Below are 26,830 nucleotides of genomic sequence, written 5' to 3' on the forward strand. Positions count from 1 at the left end.
AGTGGCGCCATCTGATCGAGAATCAAATTTTCGTGATTTTCGAGGCACGTTTTTTCCTTAGACTGTATCCATCTATTACGGAGTTATATCTATCTTTGATACATGTATGTATATACTTATATATTTCGGGGATCTCGGAAACGGCTCTAACGATTTCGATGAAATTTGCTATATGCGGGTTTTCGGGTAAAAATCGATCTAGCTGGGTCTTATCTCTGAGAAAACGCGCATTTTTGAGTTTTTGTATTTACGAGCTTCGCTCGATATTTGTATATAAAAAACAGGCCAAGTGCGAGTCGGACTCGCGCACGAAGGGTTCCGTACCATTACGGAAAAATACAGCAAAAAAATCACGTTTGTTGTATGGGAGCCCCATGTAAATATTTATATTATTCTGTTTTTAGTATTTGTTGTTATAGCGGCAACAGAAATACATCATCTGTGAAAATTTCAACTGTCTAGCTATCACGGTTCATGAGATACGGCCTGGTGACAGACAGACAGACGGAGAGACGGACAGACGGACGGACAGACGGACACCGGAGTCTTAGTAATAGGGTCCCGTTTTTACCCTTTGGGTACGGAAACCTAAAAACCAACAAGTACCTTACGCGTTACGCGTAACCGGAGATCACATACGACCGGTTCAACAGAGCAAAAGATCAAAGCGCATTTGCGTTGGTGGATATGGAGATAGCGACCCAAAATCAGAAGGACATAAGTCTGTATAAGCTACGTACGTTTAACGACATTTTTCCAAAGGACCGTATAACCTGTTTCTCTGGCCTTTAAGAAGTTAGTGTGATAGCGTGAGCTAGGGATTGCGGTGGATAGTCAACTGTTTAGTCGGAATAACCTGTTAGCAGTGCAAAGGATAATTATTGTACTTTATTGCAAAATCTTATTTCGATGGAAAATAGGGTAACATTGACATGTGGATCATAATCATACACAACTTTGACTAAAAGTACCTTTTTTCTCATACTGACAGGCCAATTCGAACGTTCACTGATATCAGACTGACATTTAACTGATGTCAGTCAAATATCGTGCATTTCGCTCGTACTTGTCCGTACTTGTATTGGCGTGGGCGAGACGCACGGTAACTAAATAATGATTTAAATGTATAACACACTGAAGCTCAATTTTCTGGCTTCGAAAATTATATCCGCGATGTAACCTAACATATAACGAGATGCAAAATTGCATTGACACAATTATGAATGGAATTCATTCATAAACTGCCCATACACTTTTGCAGCTGGGTGTAACCTTATTACCTTATGGATTTTTCCTAAGTCTTATCGATCTTTAGTACAATAAAAATGGAATTCGCCACAAGTGGCGAATTGGCGATGAATTAAAACACGACCGAAGGAAGGAGTATTTTAACTCGATACGAGTTGCGAATTACCTATTCGCACGTGTATTGTACAACGTTTTACAGTACATATGGCCCTTTGAATTTTTGATATAGTCACATAATGTGCTAATTATCACACTAGTGCAGTAAAGTAGCACCATATGTACTATAATAGTTATTTACGATACAAGTGTGGAAAAGAGGAAATTCGAAACGAGTGGCGATAAATTAAAACACGACCGCAGGAAGTGTTTTAAATCGACACGAGTTGCGGATTACCTTTTCGCACGTGTATCGTACAACGTTTTACAGTACATATGGCCCTTTAAACTTTCGACATATGCACGTAAAAGTGCTCATTCCCGCACTAGTGCGAAAAAGTAGCACCATAAATATGTACTATAAAAATATTAATGCCTGACCCGTTTAACCTTTGCTTTAAGAATGGACAGCGAATAAGAACAACCATTATCTAAGACTGTATTATATCACACTAGTATATTATCACACTAGTTCGGTAAAGTAGCACCATATGTACTGTAAAAATATTAATGCCTGACCCGTTTAACTTTTGCTTTAAGAATGGACAGCGAATAAGAACAACCATTATCTAAGACTGTACTCAATCTATATATTTAATAGATCCAGTTTGACCGGATCGTATGCATATCGAATACTCGTGAGTTCTTTTTTTGCTTGCCTTGTTAACAGTATAACTAATAAAATTAATAAGTTGTAATAATAATAAGAATATTATACTTGACGTCCACTGTACGTGTACACGTGTATAATTGTTAATGAGATTAGTATTCCTGACCAGCATTAATATTAATAATTAATAAATATTAATTAATATTAATTTTAATGCTGTGTTCTGTCTGTGCTACATACGATAAAGCTGTTTAGATTGAATCATGTTGAAGTTGTGTTCTCATAAGATTCATTGATTTGCAAATGCTAATGTACTCAGATGGCGCCTTTCGACAGTGGTTTTCAAGTGGTCGTTTGACAAATTCAGTTAACACAAACGCACTACGGTCCCATACTCTTCAGCTGTCAAACTCGGGACTTTACACAGTTTAGACATAGATAATTTAATAAATGAACATTAAATTTGTTCTAAACTAGATTAATTTAAGCACAATCATTATCTAGTAGGTACTGAGGTAATGTAAAAGTTGATTTGTTCTTACTTTTTACATAATTGTTTCATTTATTTAAAATGTTTTAAATCGGAGAACCAATCAGCATACATGTTACATCGACGTCATCTAACCGCAATTTCTTTTTATTCCTTTCTAAAACAAAGTTGTCTAGCCCAAGAGTCGACTGTCAAGGTTGTTCGTTACAATCGTTACATCATGTTTGCGCCAATCCGCTTACGCCATCATATACCAATATATTAGTTCCGGTGGTAAACTCGAGGAACTAAATATCTGCATATTAATTCATTAAGTAATTCATCAGTGGCGACTCCCAGATATGCAAATATAAATTTGTAAAAATTGATGTATTAAAATGTTGATTTGACGTTTTAAGGTTGGAATTATCGGTGCTAGTAGAAACTGTAACGAATCGTGAACGGTGGTTGTAAAATAATGCAGTGTGAAGATTAATTGAAGGTCAAGGTTTTTAATCCGCGAAAATATTGTTGTTTTGTTACTTATGTTTTCGTTTGACGTTCATAACATTTCGCTTTTTTATAGTGCAAACTTTTTGATAGAAGTTTTACGTGTTGTAAGGGCGTTTTCACTTAACTGTGTACCATTAAAGGCTGGTTGGTAACCCCATATCACAAAACTGACAGCTAGACAAGTTAAAATGAAAGAATTACGTTAATAATGAACACAAAAAAAGCAGAACGACCGACCTGACAGTTTTTTTCAATAAATCAATCAAATTTTGCACTTAACGTATTTGTAATGATTTAATTTGTACCTAAGTACTTAATATAATTTTTTTTGTTCATATTTGTTTGAATGTTAAATTTGATATGTTATATCCATAATATGGTGTTATTGTTGTTTCTGATAACATGCTCATTTAATTGTAAAAATTTATTAATAACAAACTGAGTTACCATAGTTTTTAAGTTATATAATATTTGTACTTGGAAAACACGGAGCTCTATTATTACATAAGATCAAAAACTATATCACCTGTGTTCTACAAATAAAAATTTACTTTACTTTATTTTTTACAATTGAAAAACTCCTTCCGCAAATACCTTAATAGCGGATTAAGCTAACTGGTATTAAATCACATTTACAATCGGGTCTATCTCGAATTTATTTTGTTACCTTTATTTACCAACGTTTCGACACAGGTTTCACTGGTCGTGGTCGCTGGTGGTTTGAATACACTTTTCGTCGGGTAGTCACACAAATCTCTGTTTTGACATTTTGCTGGGACGTCTGTTAGCCGCGACCACGACCAGTGAAACCTGTGTCGAAACGTCGGTAAATAAAGGTAACAAAATAAATTCGCGATAGACCCGATTCTAAATGTGTTTTAATATGTGTTCAGAACGCGAAAATTTTAAATGTTATATATAAGCTAACTGGCTAAAAACACTAAAACATTTTAACTTGATGGAAACCTAATAGAGTTTCGTTCAAAACTGTGATATCGTTTTTCGGCGCTGTAAGTTTCAGCCAAAGCGTTGACCTAGAAACGGAACCGGTTTAGAGTTACAGGTTTATTAGGATGAAACGTAATGCGGTCGGATATATGGGACATACAATATACATGAACTAATGCTACGAAAGTACGAATACGTATGCTACTAACAAAATAAATAGAGAAAAACGATTTAAAGACTAAGAAAGATTCAATACATTCGGAAACATAGGCAGCGATATGTATTTATATAAGATCCCATATAATATAAAGATTTATATTGACCGGGATATAGACCGTGATTACCTTTTGTATTATTTGTGAGCTCCCGATATTTCGACGCAGTTACATGCATATAAAAAGATAAAAATAATATAAAGATAATATAAAGATTTATATTGACCGGGATATAGACCGTGATTACCTTTTGTATTATTTGTGAGCTCCCCATATTTCGACGCAGTTACATGCATCATGTTCACGGGTGACTGGTGAACATGATGCATGTAACTGCGTCGAAATATCGGGAGCTCACAAATAATACAAAAGGTAATCACGGTCTATATCCCGGTCAATATAAGTCTAGTGAAACTAACCGTGAATCATTCAAAACTCTAATATAAAGATGTTATACTACCATCCAATACTCACAATTGGGGTGTGTGTTTAATCATTTAATGTAATAACCGCCTTACGATATTATATATTTTATTTTATTGAATTAATGTTACTTTTATTTTCATGGTACTTCATCTCATTTTGTTTTCTCATATATTTTGAATGTCTCTGATTTTTGACTAAATATACGTTACATCTAGGTCATGTAGGTACTACCTATCTATTCTATGATGCATTCAGGTCCGGAGATTGCAATAGGTTGTGACATAGGCTAGCCAGTAATTTGATATTTACTTTGCATGGGCGTAAACACCGGTAGTGTCGCTTTGATGTCGCAAGGAATTATTTAATGTAATGGATGTTGGTCAAAGATCCTAATAGTATTATTTATGTAAAATCTGTTTGTTACTCAATCATACATAAACGACAACGAATTTTGATGGTATTATGTACACCGATAGGTTGTAACTGGTAACTGTATCATAAAGGATATTTTTTACACAGGATAATATCCTCTACCAACGGGTAGGGTATTTATAAGGAGAAATGAAGGTAAAAGTCGCAAAAATGCTAAAGCCCGTCAGGCTACCTAGTTAGCATTTATACGTCATTATAAGAACAAAGTGAGGGAGTGTCAATAACTCATCATATTTTCATAGAAAAATAGCTTGATCCGACTCTAGTTCAGGCATTTTTTTAGCTGCATGACAATGTCTCATGCGGGCTCTACACACTCGTCGAGACCCCGAGACAGGCCGAGAACGAGTGTGTACATGCTGCTCCCTTCTCATCTCGCGCTTCCTTGTCTCGTCTCGCGATCGGATCGGTGCCGAGACTCTCAGCAAGAGGCTATCGGCGAGTGTGTATAGTTAACGCTATCTCTACTGAGCTCGTTCACTTACGTACTAACAATGGCGTTATGTTAAACAAAAGCCATTATGTCTTTTGTGCCTGAGCGCGTGGCCTTTGTGCCTGAGGCTCCCACACAATAGCCACGCGATCAGGCACAAAGGCCACGCGCTCAGGCACAAAAGAAATAATGGCTTTTGTTTAACAGAATGCCATTGTCAGTACAGGTAAGTGAACGAGCTCAGTAGATAGATCGCATACTATACAGCCGACATGGTGTAAGTTATCTTTTATGTCGAGTGGACAACTGTGTGTGTTACCGCAATAGTTACTCATGAAATAAAACTATGGAAACGGATTATATCGCGTATATTGAATTTATAATACATCCCGACGTTTCGAACCCTTTACAGCGTTCGTGGTTAACGAGCGACGGGTGTATTATAAATTCAATATACGCGATATAATCCGTTTTCATAGTTTTATTTCATAAGCTTGGTATAATTTAATAACTAAGTCCTTGCGGATACAACGCCAGGTGTTCTTGTTTACTCTAGAGCGAGAGTTTATTGCAACATTTAGTTTTGTTAATAATGTTAATAGCGGATAATAATACTATATTTGTGGCTGCCCGCCTGTTTTTTCAAAAACTAAAAAATATAGTAATATATCAAATGCAATCAGTAATTCACTATGTTGGTCTATAAATTAAAACAGTTATTTTTCGAAGGATATCAAGTTCAAATAAACTCAATTAATAGCCAACTCACGTTGGAATACTTGGAATCCACGTCTTACTCGCAGCACCGCTAACGTTCACAAATCACAATTCTCGAGAAACACCCACTACTCCCACTAGTGATGTCACGCGTGACGTCACAACACAACGAGATATCAAAGCGCCAAATTAAGTCACACACAAGTAAATACAGATAAAATAATATCAGATGAGGCACTTCCCGAGATTTATATGACGAGTTATTGACACAGAGATGACGAGATAGGCAAATTTATGAAATTAATGACTAATTTATTTGATGTAGGTCATTTATATGACTAAGATAGAATTTCCATGAATACTTTTGTCTCAATGTTTGAGCTGTTTGTCAAATATTTGACTATAGTAAGCAATCAAATATTTATTCAACGGATAGTTTGGTATTTTGGTCGTGAATTACTTATAATGGATCAAAACGTTTTCAATTTGTTACGGTGCATTTAACTTTTAAAGAAAAAAAAAAATTTACAAGATTTTCACAGCCAACGGTTGTTAATAATCAAAACGCATACAGTATTTTTATGTAGGTAAGTACATATTTAGCAAATGATCTGTGTGCTAGGTTTGTTTTGTTACCTCTATCAACTTTTGTTTGTAGGTAATGTAATGGTACCTATTACCTACTTAATGTATACCAACATATGTGACGTTTTCAACCAAAAGGTACCACATTGTCGCTTGTTGATAAGGTTGATTTCTAATTGAAGCTATATGGAAATAGCGCCTTACTGACAAGCGACAAACCTATTTGGTTGAAAATAGCACATATAATGTTAGTGTAGGCACATGAATGCAAGGAAAGATAAAAAAAACCGGACAAGTGCGAGTCGGACTTTTTGGTATTTGTTGGATTTGTTGTCATAGCGGCAACAGAAATACATCATCTTTGAAAATTTCAACTTTCTAGCTATCACCGTTCATGAGATACAGCCTGGTGACAGACAGATGGACAGAGTCTTAGTAATAGGGTCCCGTTTTTACCCTTTGGGTACGGAACCCTAAAAAATACTATGATACTTTTGTACCTACCTCTATTATCAGTTTGACAAGTCATGATTGAGTTGCATGGTTTGTACTGTTGTAGCAATGACACACTTTTGAATGAAGCCACGTTTTCCTGTAACGCGTAGATGCAAAATAATCTGTACTCATATATATATATGTTAATGTACCTCTTGAATTCTTTACTGATTTTCACAAGATGTTAATGCACACATTGCGCAAGAGATGAAATACGAAGGATGTTTATTATCCTAAGGTTTATTGAGGCGTCAATGATTTGAATTTGAACCAGCCAACTGTGTTTTTGTGGACACCTAAAACATTAAAACTTTGTGTATGCGTTGTTGCGTATGCGCTTTTGCAGCTGTGTGTACGTACACCTGGTTTGCTTTTGTGATTTTGAGTTGCCTACGTAGTAATTACATAGTATGTATTCACTTGCGACTGTAAAACAGAATTTTATTGTGAAGTATAAGAAATACCTATAATTAATGTCATTAACGCGATTAATTTTCATTATTCTACCTTTTTTCCGACGTTTCAGCTAGGTTGCACTAGCAACTAGGTTGGTAGAAATACGTACCTTAAAAATGTGGCAAATTTAGTAGGACTATCCCCTGAGGTTTTCATCGATTTTTGACAAGTTTTGAATCGTATCTCCTACTTTTGCACTACATATAGAATGATAAGACAAGCGGCTATCGGTTCTTCAATCTTTTATCTCCATTTTTGTCTACCGGATTGTGAAAAAAATGAATACTTATTTATTTATGATTGTTTTAAACATTGTCTAAAAAAACACTTTATTCGTATCTCGATTGCTGTGAAAGATCTTACTTATACGAAATCTACATATTTGGATTCGTCTTAGACGTCTCTAAAAATTTGTCTAACGTTTTAATTTTAAACTAATTAACACAAAAGTTATGGCCAGAAAACCAGTTTTTTGGCCTAAAATTGTTCAACTTTGATGCCAAATATTTCGAAAACAATGAACTTTGAAGTAAATATGGGATACTATATTGCTAAAATACGTTGCTGTTAATATGATAAGCTACAAAAAACATTACAAAACTAAGGGATTCAAATCGAAGGTCATTGGGGCATGGGATCCCCTTAATGTTACGTATATTGCTTGTTACATTTGTTTGCTTAAATAAATTTTTTTTCACGCTGAGATTTTTTGATAATAAACAACGATATTTTTTTTAAAGTATTTAGAAATACGAGTATCCGCCAAAAAATTTTTACGGCAATTTCGTCAACAAAATATTATCATTTTCAAACAAGTTTATATGCATACAATGTATACGCGTGACTGAGAGAATTCCTCTACGCCTACACAATAGCCATTGTTTTACGTCAAAGGTAGGCATCAATGTCGAACATAAAAAAATTGCGCTGTTGACAAAATTACTTGTATGTGGCTATCGTAAGCAACGATTGTAAATAATTGAATCATTGCATATTTACACACAAATGTGAGGAATCTCAGAAATTATTAGCATATTACACCTTTGACTCTAGCACACTGCAAACATGCAAGACTTAATTCGTTTACTTACGAGAAATAAAGACGTAACAAATATAGCATTTTTTACTGTCAACGGCAATGCCGCTACTTCAATGTTATTATTGGATTAAAACAAAATCTTAAATAAAAAAAAATCTTACTTCAAATCTATTATGAGATATTATCCGATATTTCGTTAAAATGTGTGAAAAATTGTATATTGAATATCCCTATTCTATATTTACTGGTATGCCGTCGGAAAGTATCCAAAATTTCGAAATATCCACTTCGCAAACTTGCACATCTGTACATGTCATGTCATATAGGTATTTAAAGTTTTATTGACTTACTATAGTTTTATTTAGTCCTATTTTAATTATAGTAAAAATGACGAAGCCTGTTGCGGATATCATCATTGGTATTTTTGGGACGAAGTATGTTGCTGATTTGCATTTGTAGCCACCTGACGAAGCCTGCGTTGCGGATTTTTTACATGTAACTATATTATTTTTTAAGATTTTCTCAAATTCTGTATTTTATTTTTAATGTAGTGTGCAAATTAAATAAATAGTATATTATAGTTTAGTTTGTCATTATAGTTTTATTATATATAAGAATCGGGTACTTACATTATGTACCTTGTTATATACCATTGTGCCAATCATTAGTATCCCTATGGGACCTCTTTAATTGATTTGATAAAGTTGTTATTCTAAGCTTATCTTACACGTGCAAATCTCTAAACAAGGAGTTCCTTGTTTTATGACAAAAACAAGTCGCCGAGTACTTAGATAGGACGAGGTCGTCTCCAAATTGGCACACGACACTTATCGACGTGACGTGACGTCAATGTCCCACTATAACAGACGGGTCCTGTAACCAGGAATTTATTCGTAGCTTGAACTTGATCGAGTCGGGACTCGTTTCTCAAAAGCTTGTAGCTTGTAACACAAGTGGAAGTCCCTTTTTGATAGCTTTTGTTAGAAAGGGACTTCCACTTGTATTACAAGCTACAAGCTTTTGATAAACAGGGCACAGTACTTCTTGGTACATTACATAACGCGCCCCTCTCGTTTCACATAATACTTAAATATAAGATTTTTTTTATTAAAGTTGTTCCTGATATCCTGACTTTACTTCAAGAAGCCCCTTCCTTAAGAATATAACAACCGGATTCTTGTATAAAATAAAATTTCATTTTATTTTAATAATTTTATTTGAATGCAGCTTACCCACATTCAAAAATAAAATCCGCAAAATTTTGTGTCCATAGGCTGCGTTCATAATTGTAATTTCCGTAAACGCTTTTTGATTAATTAATTAATTGAAAATATTTAGTATAATTTAGTTTTAGTTTTAGACTTAGGTAGATTAATTACTAGCGCACGCAACTCTGTAAACTGGATCTTGCTACTGTTTATTTTACTTTTCTGTCCATAATCTTGTGTAGAAATGGCATCTCACCTCCCTAGCAATAAATTGTAACTAAATCTTCTAATCCTTCTGTGCACACATGCTTAGAGTTATAGTCTAGATCTGAACTGTATGCTAATATTGTATTAATTTCTGAAATTGTCTGTAACTTGTTTTGTGAGCCAAATAAATAAAATAAAAATAAATAAAATTGACTCGTCTACACATTTACAAATATATTCGCTAAAGATCGCCGAAAGCACCGAATAAAACCCTTTATCGACGCTTTTTGGTGCAAATTGTATATTGTAGCAAATTCAAGTTTTTACGAATCACTGGACATGGCATTGGAATCAATAGCGCAATAGATTAAATTTCACCGATTCTATGCGGTGTTGTTCAGCCAAATTAGAACCACGAATTCTCGTTTTACTAATACTTTCGGAAACTGTAATTAAATGGATTTATTGACTATTGTAATGTACTGTGTTATTGGAATGTACAGTTAATTCATGGATTATTAGGCTCGGAATCAATTAGCGGTATTATTATACTAGCTTGTGACGATTTTGATCAAATTATTGTCATATTTGGTTTTTATGCACCACCTAAATATAGAGTCAATAAATTTGTCTACTTTTCGGTTTTAAAATAAATTTATAAAAAAGCTTTTTTATTCCACGACTATTCTTAAATTTCCTTTCAGACAAAAAAGGTTGACTTTAAATTATTGTTGTAATCCTCCATACCAAGAAAAACCTAGATGGAATTTTTTTGTCAGTTTTCAAATTATGGGCAACAAATCCATGTTCCGTACCTATATTATGTTTTCTATTGATTAATAGTTTAATTACCTTCGATTTCGACATTTTCTCCACTGGATGAGTCTGACGAATCATCTTCGATCTTCTTCTCTGTGACTATCGTCACACTGTTTTCTCCACAGTCATTGTGCTGTCTTTTTTCTGTCACCGAATGGAACTGTGGACAAGAAAATATCAAATTAACAAATGCTACATTAGTAGGTTACATATCTACAGCTATTTACTAATTTAATAAACCAAAAAGTAATGCGAGAAACAAATCATTTATTTTTTAACCGGTTCGGTCGGTTTCTTACTAAAACAAATCGATAAAATATAATATTATTATAATAATCAACTTTTTTTTAATCTTGGAGAAATAATTTAACTTCACACGCACCAGTTCGTGTGAAGTTAAATTATTTCATGTGAAAAAAACATGAAACAAAAAAAAAAAACTATATAGGTACTAAGCTTTTTTAACTCTGAAACAAGTCCTCTAGTAGCGAATGACAGTTGTTGCCAAAGTCGGCTTACCTCTCTATATCTATCTATCTTACCCACAAATCACATTATCCCCCCTTTAGGTTCCTTACTTCTAAAATGATAAATTGATTTCTTGTATTTTCTGCAATATAATTTGGTGATACTACTACCATCATTAAAAAACGATTAAGAACATTTCACTCTAAACAATATTTCAAGGATTACCACTTAGTTACCTAAACCTATTTATGTCTGTAATGCAATAATGTGTCTAATATTGTGCAATACATTTCGGATACGTAAGAATATTACGTGAAAAGAAGAAACAATTATTAATTAATTAAATTTTATAATAATATTTATTCGACAAAGGAAATCAAACTTATGTTCCATTTTTTTGTATTTGTGACGTTACTTTTTATATTATTTGTGACAGTTTCTAAAAAGCATAACGTTACAAACTTATCTACAAATGACCTACTTAATTAATTGAAGGTATATGAGTTATGATCGAAAAATGTTTGAATGGTTCATATATACTGCGGTTCTATACTTTAATACATTTCATATGTTTATGATTATCCAAGGAGTGAGGAGGGAGGTCGCGGGTTCAAACCCCGGCTCGTACCAATGAGTTTTTCGAAACTTATGTACTTAATATCATTTGATATTTACCAGTCGCTTTTCGGTGAAGGAAACCGGATTAATCCTAACAAGGCCTAGTTTCCCTGGGTTCGAAGGTCAGATGACAGTCGCTTTCGTAAAAACAAGTAGAGTGGATAAACTAGAAGATGATGATTCTGATTATCGCAAGTAGTGCAACATTGTCATCTATGGTAACTGGTGTTTTGCCTCTCAGCTCCATCAGTTATGAAAGGTGCGTTTGCGCAACACACTGCAGATCTAGGCTTTTGCAACTGCGATTAGTTGACGTAATACTGCATGTACTGCTACCGTAAAATGGGGTGAGTAGGAGGAAAACTGACATTCAAACCTCGATAACATTTTATTTTTACATATGCAAACTGAATGAGTGTTCCGGACGTTTGTATTTTAGTTTTTATTTTATTTTGGGTAGTTCCATTTCATAACTTTGACGATAAACAGGAAAACCCACCTCACCCCGTAGTCCCTCGTAATTGGGGTCAGATGGGTTTTTATACAAAGGTGATTTTGGAAGATTGTTGGATCGTTTTTTTTTATTATGAGTAATACTGTAGCTCCATTTTAAATTGGAATACATTATTTCGTAGCAGTAGCCTTAAAAACCCATCTCACCCCCATCCATAACCCAACTCTTAATTTTAATTTGAATTCCTCTAATTCCTTTTTTATTACTGCATGTCTAACAACCCAGTTATTCACTTAGTTCTTTAAACAAATGTTATATATAAAATTTTAATTGTATACATGTTTATATTACTTAAACTAGTACTTAAAAAAATGTTTCGTGTAACAATCTGTTAATTAAGGAAGAGCGGTGTTGCCCAACACAGGCAAATTTTGCTTACCGGGCAGCACTATCCCCTACTTATAGACACCTGTATATTTTACGAAAATAAATAATTTTAATTTTTTTTTTAACTTCCCCCGCGAACCCTACTCACCCCATTTTACGGTACTGTGTCTTTGCCATAAATTGATCTTATACTTACGTGAGAAGATATTGCATGGGATAATGTTTATCCTACGGGTCGTAGCCAAGATGATAATCGTTCATAAATAATATATCGAAATGATCACGTGACTGTTCGTTCGCATCCCGGTATTTACTTATCGATAGGCGTATCGTTCATCGACACACGCCAATCGGTAAGTAAATACCGGGATGCGAACGAACAGTCACGTGATCGTTTCGATATATTATATCATAGAGTAACTTATACTAGAGCGGACTGTCATAGTAAATTTTGTAACCCCAGTAAATTCACTGCCATCTGTCGACACACTTTAAAACTAAAATTGAAGATTTGTAAAAATACGATAAAATGTATTTAAATATAGATAAATGTTTTTTTATTATTTGCATTAATTATTTTGATAATTTTGACCCATGTTCTTTCACTGATATGCGTTAAAATTGTTAAATAACAAACGAAACCGTCAACGCCATCTATACGACTGTAGGCCAAAACTAGTAGCGCCCTCTGAACGAGAATCAAATTTTCTTGATTTTCGAGGCACGTTTTTTCCTTAGACTGTATCCATCTATTACGGAGTTATATCTATCTTTGATTATATATACGACATAACAAATTTCGTGGAGGACCCGCGCGAAATCGCCTTTTCATACAAACGTAGACCTCAGTTTGCTCTCTGGATATTAACATTATTGAAAATATTTTAACACAATTTGTAGTATATCATATAATCATATCAACCACAGCTACTAGATTTTTTTTGAATTTTTATTTATTATAAGAGTTAGGAGCATTTAAAAATTTGTATGAAAACTGTTATTCGCTCCTAATTTTTACAATAATCAAAAAAACCGGCCAAGTGCGAGTCGGACTCGCGCACCGAGGGTTCCGTACATTACACAATTTAAACATTGTATTTTTTATGTGAAACATAAGTGAAAGGTAAATTGCGGTTTACGATTTTTGACGTATTAAAAATAAAACTACTTACTAGATCTCGTTCAAACCAATTTTCGGTGGAAGTTTGCATGGTAATGTACATCATATATTTTTTTAGTTTTATCATTCTCTTATTTTAGAAGTTACAGGGGGGGGGGATTCATTTTACCACTTTGAAAGTGTCTCTCGCGCAAACTATTCAGTTTAGAAAAAAATAAGACCTATCCATAGATACCCCACACGTATGGGTTTGATGAAAAAAATTTTTTTGAGTTTCAGTTCCAAGATGCGTGAAAATCTTAATGCGGTTCACAGAATACATCTACTTACCAAGTTTCAACAGTATAGCTCTTATAGTTTCGGAAAAAAGTGGCTGTGACATACGGACGGACAGATAGACAGACAGACAGACAGACAGACAGACAGACAGACAGACATGACGAATCTATAAGGGTTCCGTTTTTTGCCATTTGGCTACGGAACCCTAAAAATCTAAAAAAACAAACATAGTGGCATAGTTATGGTTAATGTACATCAAATTATGTAAAAATATTTTCCATAATGTCAATATCCAGAGAGGAAAATGGGGACTCCGTTTGTATAGAGAAGCGGCCGTCCCCTTTCCTCTTAATCGGTTTATCGGTTCAAGCGTGAAGAGATAACAGACAGCCAGGATTAGAGTTACTTTTGCATTTATAATATTAGTAGGGATTGTCAGTAGTTGCAATTGTAATAAAATAGACATATTTTATGTGTATGTATATTGTGGCGCATAACTATGACAGCTTCCTCAGTTTAATTTATCGCTATGAATCGTAAAATTGTATGAGATAACAGCTGTCAAGGCACCAAGCTACAATTAATGGAACTAATGGAAACATAATAAATCATTTATTACACCTAATTTGTCTTTCCTTGTATTGACGCATCAGACATAACGTTCGTATGTACTTACAGACATACCTACCTGCGTACATTATTTAGCATTTATCCTGTAGGCAAACACGTCAATGTCATTCATTAAAATGTCAATAAAACAGGGAAATTGTAACGATTAAATAGTGGCCTGGCCTTTTCTCGAAAAGTCTTCTAGAAATCGATTTTCGCTCATGTTGCCTCGGATATGGGTATATTTGATATCAGTGCATTTAGTATGATATCCTGAATACAAATATATGAGATGACAAGTGCGAAAGTGGTAGGGGTAGTGTCGAAAGTGGTAGGGGTAGTGTCGAAAGTGGTAGGGGTAGTGTCTGTACCTCACCTACAATGTCGTGCTAAACTGAGACCTTTATTTTGAGACGGTGAACTAACTTAACCAACGTTAGGAAAAATTAAGTCAGTCATTTTTAGGGTTCCGTACCCAAAGGGTAAAAAAACGGGACCCTATTACTAAGACTCCTCTGTCCGTCCGTCTGTCTGTCTGTCACCAGGCTGTATCTCATGAACCACGATAGCTAGACAGTTGAAGTTTTGACCAGGGACCGGCCCGCTATCCCTTATCGGGGTTTTATAAGGGTATTGCATAAGGCTTAACTCACCATACCCTTTGCCAGACGAAACCCTTTGTTTTGGTTTTAAAAACCCTTATATAAAGCTACCACATTTGAGTAATCGGTAGCCCAAATACCCTTACAAAACCCTTATGATCCGCTCACCAACACCTTGCATATTGCTTATAAGGGTTAGCCTTATAAAGGGCTTCCCTTTTAGCATATAAGCGTGCTAATTTAAGTCGTCTACCTTGTTCATAAAGCACACATTACTTCGAATCCGAGCGATCGTCGGCGGCGACGGCGGCGTTTTTTGACTAGGCACGTATTTTCTTTCCTTTTCATACACTACCGTAGATATATACTAATCCTGTCTCTTTCACGCAAAGGGAAACCTTTATAAAAAGCGCTTAAAGATAAGGGTAACCCTTATTAAGAGCTAGCCTTATTTTTGGTTAGCTTTTCGGTAAGGGTTAGTCAAAGGTAAGGGTATGAATGGGCTTGCAGTTCAAAAGGGAAAGTCTTTCATTGTGTTAGCCGTGTTTAAGTGTCGCCCATTGAAAGGGTTTTATCGCGGAAAGGGTTGTCCGGTCCCTGGTTTTGACATATGTATTTCTGTTGCCGTTATAACAACAAACACTAAAAAGTACGGAACCCTCGGTGGGCGAATCCGACTCGCACTTGTCCGGTTTTTCTAGCTAAATTCTAGATTATAATGCCCTTCAGGTTTGCCTGGTCCCTTAAGTATATCTTTGTGTCTGCCGTCTCCTGACTAAAAAAACAAGAAACCCCACTAACCAGTGACGTAACGTTCCAATTGCCTAAACGCTGTACCATTATAAGTGCGATCGTTGATTACGCATATTTTCTATGGATCTCTAGACCACGCTACACTAGTTTGATCAGTCGATTCACCTGCGCTCTGTGAGCAATGAGAATTCCTGGACAGATTAACAGGTTACCACCGGATGCCAGAATTCAAAAACCCTAACCCACCACTTTGCTACAAAGTTACCAGTATACACTGGCCTCTCAATGCAATTAGCTGCTACGTATCGTTATACTGGAGTTTATTCACACTCTTTAAATGTTTTGTGATTAGTGAGGCAGGTAGGTTGTTTTTTTAGAATGGAGTTAAGTGTGTATCATTACAAGTTAACGCTGGGAAAGGATATGCCACGGTAATATAGGATGGCTTTCTTGTTTCGAAAATAAAGTTACGACGCTTACAATTCCGGTAACAGACTGCAGAGTGAAGCGGAAACAGACAAGTGAACCCAAGGAATATTGCAGTATATTTCCTCCACAGTTGTCGGAGACCCTAAATTTTACACTTTCGCTGACAGCTAAGCGTTGCGAGCCTACAAATATCTCACCTGTTGACGTATTGTCAGTGAATATTACAATAATGAAGAATAAAAATATAACAAGAATGAAGAATAAATAGCTCGCTTAATCTTGCTATATGCTTGATAGTTAGTAATATTTCAGATTCGATTTTCTAACGAGCGAAATTCATAATTACATTTTTTGTTTCGGTTGACCTAGCACAATCAATCCAAGCTACAATAAAAGGCATTGTCTACATGCAGTCAAGTAAGACAAATTGTTAACGAAGGCCTAGCATAATTCCTAATACAATTTCCCTGTAAGCGAATAGTCCATGTTGCTATAACAAAAGTGGATAAAAATCATCATGCTAGTAAAGTTGAACAGGTCATTGTACAGACAGGATCAAGCTCATACGAGTTTTTATTTTGTATGTTGGAGGGATAGTACGTGCCGAGATTACGTTTTGATTAGAGATTACGCTCTATCACTTTCACATGTTAATGTTATGTAGATAAATGTAGATAAGTCTATAAAATGAGGTAATTTTTTTGTAAAGATTTCATGATTTATTCTTCAAATAAGTGTTTAAATGGATTCTCAATTCAACTTTTGACCAGCAATGCTGACGTGGGTAAAAGTGCACATAAATTACAGACATGTTTTTTAATTTTCATCTCGGCACTGGCCGAATGCTATGTATTTATTTTGAAATTGATATAATTTGGAAAATACTATGGTAACTAGCGAGTGTACACTTGTGTGTCATAAATATACATCCTAGTTATTACACAATTTGTATGCTAAACTAGGAAGAATCGATTTCTTCACTTTTTCATAGCATGATTCTACTTATAAATCTTTAAGTATTTGTATACCTTAACACAAAGAGAAAAAATTTAGTAACAATACCAATACTTTAGTTATCCTTCCATACAGCGATTAAAATAAAATTCAATACAATAACGTAACTCAATAATTGCGCCAGCGCCGATATGATTTTTAGTTTAGAAATGAAGGAAGAAGTGAGAACAATTCAACGAGCAATACTGGTAAACCATTGCGATATGAATTGAAATAGAATTGAGTTCTCGTGAAATTTTTTTTTTAGAAAATATTATTATTAGGTAATTCTGCTCCGGCATCAGTCAGGTCAAAATAAGTACATACATATATATAATATAAATATATTGAGAATTCTTATACGAATACACCATGGCAATAAAAAAAGGAAACAAAAAATAGAACAAATGAATTCAACCACAAATGAATAAGACAAATAAATATCTTGAAAATTAGATTAAAGATATTTTAATATTAATGTTGATTACAAAGTATTACAAAAAAAAAATAACAATTACACATAAAATAAATAATAAAACTAAAACTAACTACAATTGTAATAACTAAAGCTAAAAATTAAAAATACCTATCAAAATTTTGTGCCCTTGGTAGGGTGCCCATCACGCAGGCAGCGTTCCCGCGCTGGATTGCTATGGCCAATCTTTGCGCGAGAAAGCCGCCTGCGCGAGGGTCACCTGTGGCCTAAAAATGATAAAGACCATTTGTTACATGTATTGTACGTCTTTATGTACGTTTATACGAAGCCGGTTTTGACGAATGGTCAATTTTAACTGACCATGGTCAATGACATAGAAAAAATAGTAGGTATTAATTACAAAAAAATATAAAATAGCTACTTAATACTTTTTAACCACGAATTCTACAAAAAAACATTTTTTTGTTTATAGTGTCACATAATAAATAACCGAGTAAAGTTGGATTAAAAGTCCTAGTTAGAGGTTACTTTGGGAATTAATTGTATCGAGCGAAGTGGCATAATTCGTGTATCGGAAGCTTATAAATTAAAGATAATATAATCAAGAACTACATATATTTTTTCCACGTCTACGAATATCAACGTCTCTTAGAAAAATATGATCATATAAGGAGATTTTTAGCCTTCTGGCTCAGGGAACCGCCTTAAGGCAACAGACGAGCTAGGCATAAGAAGTAAAAAGTCCGTTGACTGTTAGTATTTACACTGACCATACTCAATGTCATACCTAATACATCCTAACCATACATCCATACCTAATACAGCCTATAGTTACAACTACGTCTATCATATGACAAAATTATTAACATGATACAATATAATGAAGTTATGTAAGTACACAATGACCGACCGAATGACACAGACTGGGAAAGAGATGGCGGGACGATTTCGATGCGTTCCAGCGTGATTGGCGGGATCATGCTCAGCACAGGGAGGATTGGAAAGCGAGAGGGCAGGCCTTTGCCCAGCAGTGGGACACACACATAGGCTAATAATAATATAAAAGTTACAGTACACAATGGTGGATGAAGGATGAAGGTCGAAGGAAATTTCCTTAGCCGTATTTTTCAAGATATAGGTTTATATTATTTATTTATTTTAAACTTTATTGCACATCAAAAAAGGTACAAATGGTGGACTTAATGCTTCGTGGCATTCTCTACCAGTCAAACATAGAAACCATTATGTAGGAATTATATTATTCTCATAGCATTCCTATGTAATGGTTTCTGGCAAAGAGGATATAATAAGATAGAGCGGTACTGTCATAGTAAATTTTGTAACCCCAGTAAATTCACTGCCATCTATCGACACACCTTAAAACTAAAAATGAAGATTTATAAAAATACGATAAAATGTATTTAAATATGGATAAATGATTTTTTTTATTTGCATTAATTATTTTTATGATTTTGACCCATGTTCTTTCACTAATATGCGTTAAAATTGTTAAATAACAAATGAAACCGTCAACGCCATTTATACGACAGTAGGCCAAAGCGAGTAGCGCCCTCTGATCGAGAATCAAATTTTCTTGATATTCGAGGATTCGAGGCACGTTTTTTCCTTAGACTGTATCCATCTATTACGGAGTTATATCTATCTTTGGTTTCTGGTTTCTGATTGTATCCTGTCACTCGACTGCATTTCGTGATGTAGTCAATTACCAAGGCACCGATAATTTTACACATAAAATATAAATCAAACATAAAGATTCAAATTCGATAATCAAGTTTAACAGGTCCACAATATAGTGTTAACATATACAATATATAAGTAAACTTCACATGTTATATATAATTTCCCACTAGAATTTTCTGGTTTAGTTGACATGTGTTCACGTGTGGTAAAATAGTGAACGCTGGTTATATTTGCGAAATGGTTTATGATAATTATGACGCCTGTTATAAATAGTTTGATTATGAAAATTTGACAGTGAAGTAAATTCAGTAATACAAGGCTTTGAAGTGAAAATGAATAGCCAAGTAAGAAAAGTTCTAAGGAGATTATCAGAACATAGTTTCGTTGCTTTTTTTCAATGCAATAATTGCTGAAATAGTACATAATTTAAGTTTTAAAAAGGAAAATTAATCAACCGATTTTCATTTGTTGGTTTGAATTTTGCGGTAACAGCATTGGATTCAAATTCACAGGCATTTAACAAAGTTTTATTATTATTACCTATAATAAATTATCGTCTACGATTTTTTAAGTTTATATTATATTAACGACATTCGCATCTTGTGCGTTTTGTTAGTCTAACAACGTAACATTATGTTTCACAATATTCCTAATAACTTTTCCCATTAAACTTACGGATCTCCGAAACAGAACCATCTTGGTCTCCCGTCGCACGCTTCGGTACGAGTGGTTGCCACTGCAAAAACATTCGTCTTCGTCCGATGGCACCTGGTAATACACCGCGCGACGTCTCATTTCCAAAGGCAAAACACACTTCTTTTGGCATAAAGACACATTTACATTTACAAATTCGAATGTGGAACGAACTTCTTTTGTTTTTGCAACTGTTTCGTCGTTATGATTTTTAATAGATAATCGTAACAAATAACTGGCCGATTGAATTATGGGTCTAGTTTTTGAAATGTTTTATATTGGCTTATGTTGTTTTTCTTTAATTTGAATGGTTGAAATATTAAATTGAGAAACTATTTAAAACTTTTTTGTTTGCATTTTCATTCTTCCTTTTTATAGTTCTCAGTTCCAACTTTAATTATTAATATTATTATAGTATTAAAATTGTGGATAGTTATTTAAAATAGGTAGTTTTTTAAACTTTTCTTTCCGCCAACTGTTTCCAACTTTTAAATTGAAGTTTATGTTCCAATTTTGAATAGTACGAATCACGACCGATTGGGTTCCAAGAATGCTGAATACTGACGGTAACGGTTGATCAGAAAATGTTCCGCAACCAACAATAGCCCAGAATGAGTACGTAAGCCTTTGTGTGAACAACAATGGTGAGTTTTTACTGATACTGCTTATTTTGTACTGGTGACAAAATTGTGTGCCAATACCTAAATTATCTATTTCTGACACTACTAAATTGTAAATTTTTTGTGGTTGCGAGTCTATCAATTTCTTCAAACTATTACGAAAGTACAATCGTATCACTAAGGTAATAATAAAAAGGTTAAACATTGAAAAATTATAGATTGGCTTGTGAAAACCAGGAAGTTAAGGAAATCAGGATAAGATTTCCGGAATACCCATAATTTTCATGTGTCGTCTGTGCGCCACAGCAGCTCTACGTTATTAGTCTATATATTTTTCGTCTTAACGGGGTTACTTAGCTATTCTGAATCAGAAAAACACATTCCAGTAGGCACGTTTAGAATAAAAATACGATATTATGTAGTCCTACTCTGACGCTAAAATATTAGCGCGAGCTTGCAGACATTCAGAAAAACGAAGTAGCGCTACTCTATCCACCCCAGCTCCTCGCACGAAACCTCGCATTGGCTTCAAACCAACTGCCTCTTTTACGCAGCGTACTACGTAGGCGAACAACACGCGAACGCGAAGCGGCGCGGCACGGCATCCTTTGATACCTATAGAAGTGTCCTATGGGCGATCTCGTTGCGAACGCGAACGCCTTGGGCCCGCTACGCCGCGCCCCTTCGCGTTCGCGAGTGTCCGCTTACGTAAGTCGCAGCGTTAGTGTGCGGAGTCCCTAGGTGTTTGCTGTATAGAATAGAATAGAATATATTTTATTTGTAGTAATTGTACATCGTCATATTCAAAAATTATTTACATATACTTCTACCTGTTTACAATCTACAAGTTTATATTTTGTTGTTTTCTCTTCTTCCATGCACATGCACGTCGCAGACATTGTATTTACTTATGTTACTATCATACCTCTAAAGTGCGAATGCGCCACTTTGATCCGTTACAAAAGGAAGTGCGTACGCCGAAGGAAACGTGATCAGTGTGACTTCCTGGTATGAATGAAGTGTTATACCTTCCGCGCATGCGTAAACAGACGTCGGGCGTTATCTTTTGTTTTGGGTAATATTGCCGGCTACCATGAAATTCGAAATGTGAATGTTTATTACCTATTATCATTATATTATTATTATTACAAGCTTTTATTTAACTTGCCCTGTTAGGGCCACTTGCACCATTTACTAACCCGGGGTTAACCGGTTAAACCTTTTTTTTTTTCGCAGGGGTTAATGCCTTTACGCATCTCACCCCCGGGCCAGGGATGCCCATAAGGGGGGGTGGTATGTGGGACTCGCTCCTCCTGCTCCCTCTGTTAGTCAGAGGGAGGTGAGCAGAATACCCACTAACATCCCCTGCGGCGATTCTCCGCACTGCCGTTTATGGGGGCGCCATGGGGTCGCAAACGTTCTACCACGACGTAACCGGTTAAACCTGGAGTTACCATGATTACCAGTACCTACAATTTGACTGGGTTAACGGTTTGACCCCGGATCAGTGGGATGGTGCAAGTGCTTAGTAAGTTAGTTAGTGTGGGTCATATCTTGGAAGTTAAATTTGACCCACTTTCCGATTTCGGATTCAGCTGAAATTTTGCACATATGTAAATCGGATTACAATGCAATATAATGATGACATGGAGCTGATAATATATGATGATGGAGACAGGAGATGGCTATGGTAACTGTGATAAAATAACGCAAACTGCACATAGACGAGTTAAATTAGCATATTCGATTTTTTGAGTTAAAGTTAAAGCAGCCTTTGGTATCAAAGAAGCATTTTACAATCTTCGTCAGGAAGAAAAATAACTATAGTTCACGGATAAAACAAAATAATAACGTTATTTTTGGGTTCCGTACCCAAAGGGTAAAAACTAGACCCTATTACTAAGACTCCACTGTCCGTCTGTCTATCTGTCACCAAGCTGTATCTCATGAACCTTGATTTTGAAAATTGAAATTTTCACAGATGATGTATTTCTGTTGCCGCTATAACAACAAATGCTAACAAATTTATTTGTCCTCGGTGGGCGAATCCGACTCGCATTTGTCCGGTTTTTTTTAATCCATCATGTTCTTCTACTTTTTCCTTGGTCTACTTCTTTTACGTAAACCTATATTCTAGTATTAACTGTGAGGTAAGCTCAATTGGGCTAATTGCGTAAATTAATCATTCAATTGATATCATTTGTATGTACCACCTAAATAAACTGTTCTTAATGCGTACATTAATTATTATATGTTCTTATATTATCTATTGTGTATCCACCTACTTTGCTACAAAGTGGCTCGCAGGTCAAACACCTTCCGAAATAACAATCATATTGTTATCAGACCTAGATCAGAACATTACAAATGATTTGTCCATTTTCAACATTAAATTCAATTTCAAATTATTCGTGATAAACTTAAAACTAAAATTACATACAAAAGTATACTAAAGCTATAGGAACTTATAAAATAGGTAGGAGTTGAAGTTGTCCATTAATTTAGGAATAACCACTATTTTTGTGGCTACGGAAGTTTCAGATAACTAAAATGGGATTTATTTTAAGACTTTTGAAGCGTACCATATCTATTATTTTTTTACAAGGACATTCATATGATAAATGAATAAACCAATTATTCAATATAAAATACTCGTGCCTGCTGGTATTTTCTGCAAACTATAAGACTCATTATAAATAAATATAAAAAATAATCACGCAAATAGTTACATACGTAAATAGGACTCTCGACTAGACCATAACCACATCTCTTCTCCGCTCCGCTGGATTACGACATTTACGACCAAAAATATAATGATATTGGTTAATTCCTGCACGTCTCCTCTCATCTTCGCCTCACTGAAAGGCAGCCTAAAGAAAGCTGCACTCTTCATCACCAACATTCACTACAACTTTTACAAGAAAAATAAAAACTTGGTGACCTATCAGATCACTAATATATTAGGATATACGTAAGGTCGATAAGCCAGTAATACGCCCTATTACGTATTACTGTATCGCGTACTTGCTTATCGGAATAGTCTGACCCACATCGTGACACTATCGGATGACAAACTCGAATCCATATCAGTAATGTTCTCGCAAAATATTTTATTACGGTCTAGATCTTATCTTTCCACTTCGTCTCGAGAATTAGAGAAGATAGTCAAAGTCCGACAGTCGTGCTTCACTCGCGAAACGCTCCTAACAAAACGATAAGTGAACGTGTCGTCAAGGCCACTGAGAGCCCATCTTGAATGCATGGACAAAACAAGAAAATTGCGTGTTTGTCGGTGAAATAATCTATAGTTGCTATACAATCTTTTTTTTGAATAAAACGTAAGGAATCGAATGGTACCTTTACTTTTTTCCTTTTTGGAAGTTAAAAAATTACTTAAATTTTGAAACTTTCAAGTCCTGTATTCTTGTGTTATTTCCATATATTATTTTAATATCTACATTATTGTGATAAATTGCTCATTATCTATGTTACTAGATTTTGTTATAAAATTCAACATGTGTCATAATCCCTATTATAAATAAGAAGGAAAACTACGTAGGTATATTGGAAAATAGTAAAAGATAAACGCGGATATCCCTTATAAGTTTACCTTATCTAATAAAAATATTATCATGTATTTATTTCCATCTATTTTTAACTACGTCGCAATATAAAAATAAACCGCTTTCCTACCTTATCAGTGTGTTGTCGAACAGCAAAAAGTCTTATCGTATTAATGAAGCTAATGTTTACCTACAACATATTAACACAATATGTATAAGGAATTCGAATAGTCATCATTACTCATTAATTTGTAAAGTGATAATTCTGCAACCTTTGCTGAGTGCACAGGTCAATCGAGGAAAATTCAACTTTATTAAAGCGAATATAAGTATTATTTTACTTGTTATGGTGGATAGATTCTTTGTTTTAGGTCTTACACATTTATCTAATAAAAATTTATCGTAATAAAAAGATATATTACGACATTGAAATATATCAGACAAACCGCGTTGCACTAAACCGTTTGTAATCATGACGATCGCATGATCGCGTTCGTAAAATTTAATTGTTTAGGAAGTTTTATAGTTCACTGCTGAGATCACTTCGCCAGTCCGTTGATTATTGCTGGTACAACTGTACTTAAGTCCGTTATACACACTATATAGATACAGATAGCAAGTTCAGCAGCCAACTGCAGCTTGAGTATCGTGCATTTATATCATATTAACTCGTCCGTTCATTCATGACCTTTTTTGCAATTAGTACTCTATATACAACGAGCGGTAAAATTGCTTGGACGTATTTTGAACGGAATTCATTCATAAAGTGGCCATACACTTTTGCAACTTGGTGAAACTATTACCGATGTGTGTAATCAATCCTCAATTATTTTGCTGGTACTTATATATATGTGTAGTATTGTTAAGGATCTAATTGTTCTCAATGCTTATACTTATATCACGGAAATACGCACTAACTTATTAAGAAATATCAATGGTGTTTCTCTTTCAATATCAACATAATTATATTTAGTATTAACTTCTTTAATTACCAAAACAAAACCTTAAAAATTATCTAGTTTTGAAACTCTAGGTCCATGGAGTCCCAGCGCGCACAAGTTGTTTGCAGAAATCGCGAAGCATCTGGTTGCCGTAACTGGTGACCGAAGAGCTGGCGGCTTCCTCGCACAACGTATCAGCATTGCGATACAGTGAGGAAATGCCGCCAGCATCCTTGGTATAGTGTTTAGATTTCAAACAGTCCCCTTTCGGCTTATCCTTTGTCTATTGTTAAATGAAACCGCACGTGCTACTTACTAGCATAAAAAAATGGTAGGGCCGTTTTAACCGGTTATTGAATTACCACTCTATGAAGATTGCAATAAGGTTTAAAATGAACTAATGGGAAAACTTATTCCATAGCTGTGTGGTCTTTGCGGTTACTGAGTGCCGGCAAGTCGAACGCTACAGAACCAGTCTAAAATGTGTCATCGATATGCGTAACAAAGGCGCGTTATCGGAGAGCGCACTTACACTGGTTTTTTTAGCGTTGGACTAGCCTGCGCTCAGGTGCCATTTAAAATTATGCACGAACCAGGTAAGGGACAGGGACGGATTGCGATTAAAACATTTTGATGGATTCATGACAAGTATGTATTTATTTAAGGCTTATTATTCACTGGGCAACTAAAATATTAAACAGAACCTTTCATTGAGCATAATATATAATAATATAATTTGGCCGTGCATTAATATTTTAAAAGCCAATAATTTATTAGCTCCAAATATAAGCATCATATTATTAAAAAAACTGGCATCAAATTCAAGCCACTAAAATAATAATTGGGATCTTGAAATGATAGTTTGGCTTATACTATTAATCTAGTTATTAATTTCGTTAACTTAGTACCACTGTATATATCTTGTATGTAAATAAAGACTAATGTAATACTTGTCAAAATAATTATCTAGTTTTTAATGTAAGGCCACAAATAGAAATCAGCAACATGCTTCATCCCAAACAAACCAATGATGATATCTGCTTCAGGCTTCGCCATTTTTAAATAATAATTTGAGTTAAATAAAATTACCGAACCAATTTTAAAATAAATGCCTGCTTATTTCGAATGTAGTTTTAATACTATAAGTGGAGCATGCTGACACGCTAACAATAAGTCTAGAAACTCCCA

General features: G+C 34.8%; 2 protein-coding genes and 1 long non-coding RNA gene across 4 annotated transcripts in view; 1 reads left to right on the forward strand and 2 right to left on the reverse strand.

Moving 5' to 3' along the window:
• LOC134745356 (adenylate cyclase type 2-like) overlaps positions 1–26,830 on the forward strand; it is a 171,194-nt gene that overhangs the window by 62,344 nt on the left and 82,020 nt on the right. The window lies entirely within an intron of this gene.
• The window catches only part of LOC134745388 (probable E3 ubiquitin-protein ligase sinah), a 67,288-nt gene that overhangs the window by 22,941 nt on the left and 17,517 nt on the right, over positions 1–26,830 (reverse strand). Inside the window, exon 2 of the mRNA XM_063679425.1 lies at positions 11,010–11,136. Coding sequence (XP_063535495.1) covers positions 11,010–11,136 — 127 coding nt within the window. The remainder of the gene's footprint in view (positions 1–11,009; positions 11,137–26,830) is intronic.
• LOC134745231 (uncharacterized) lies at positions 14,321–14,521 on the reverse strand. The gene is made up of 2 exons (XR_010128144.1): positions 14,432–14,521; positions 14,321–14,396 (listed from the first exon to the last, which is right to left on the reverse strand). It is a non-coding gene; the product is annotated as an uncharacterized LOC134745231 (long non-coding RNA).

The sequence above is a fragment of the Cydia strobilella genome, chromosome 11 (assembly GCF_947568885.1).
Source record: "Cydia strobilella chromosome 11, ilCydStro3.1, whole genome shotgun sequence".
Lineage (NCBI taxonomy): Eukaryota > Metazoa > Arthropoda > Insecta > Lepidoptera > Tortricidae > Cydia > Cydia strobilella.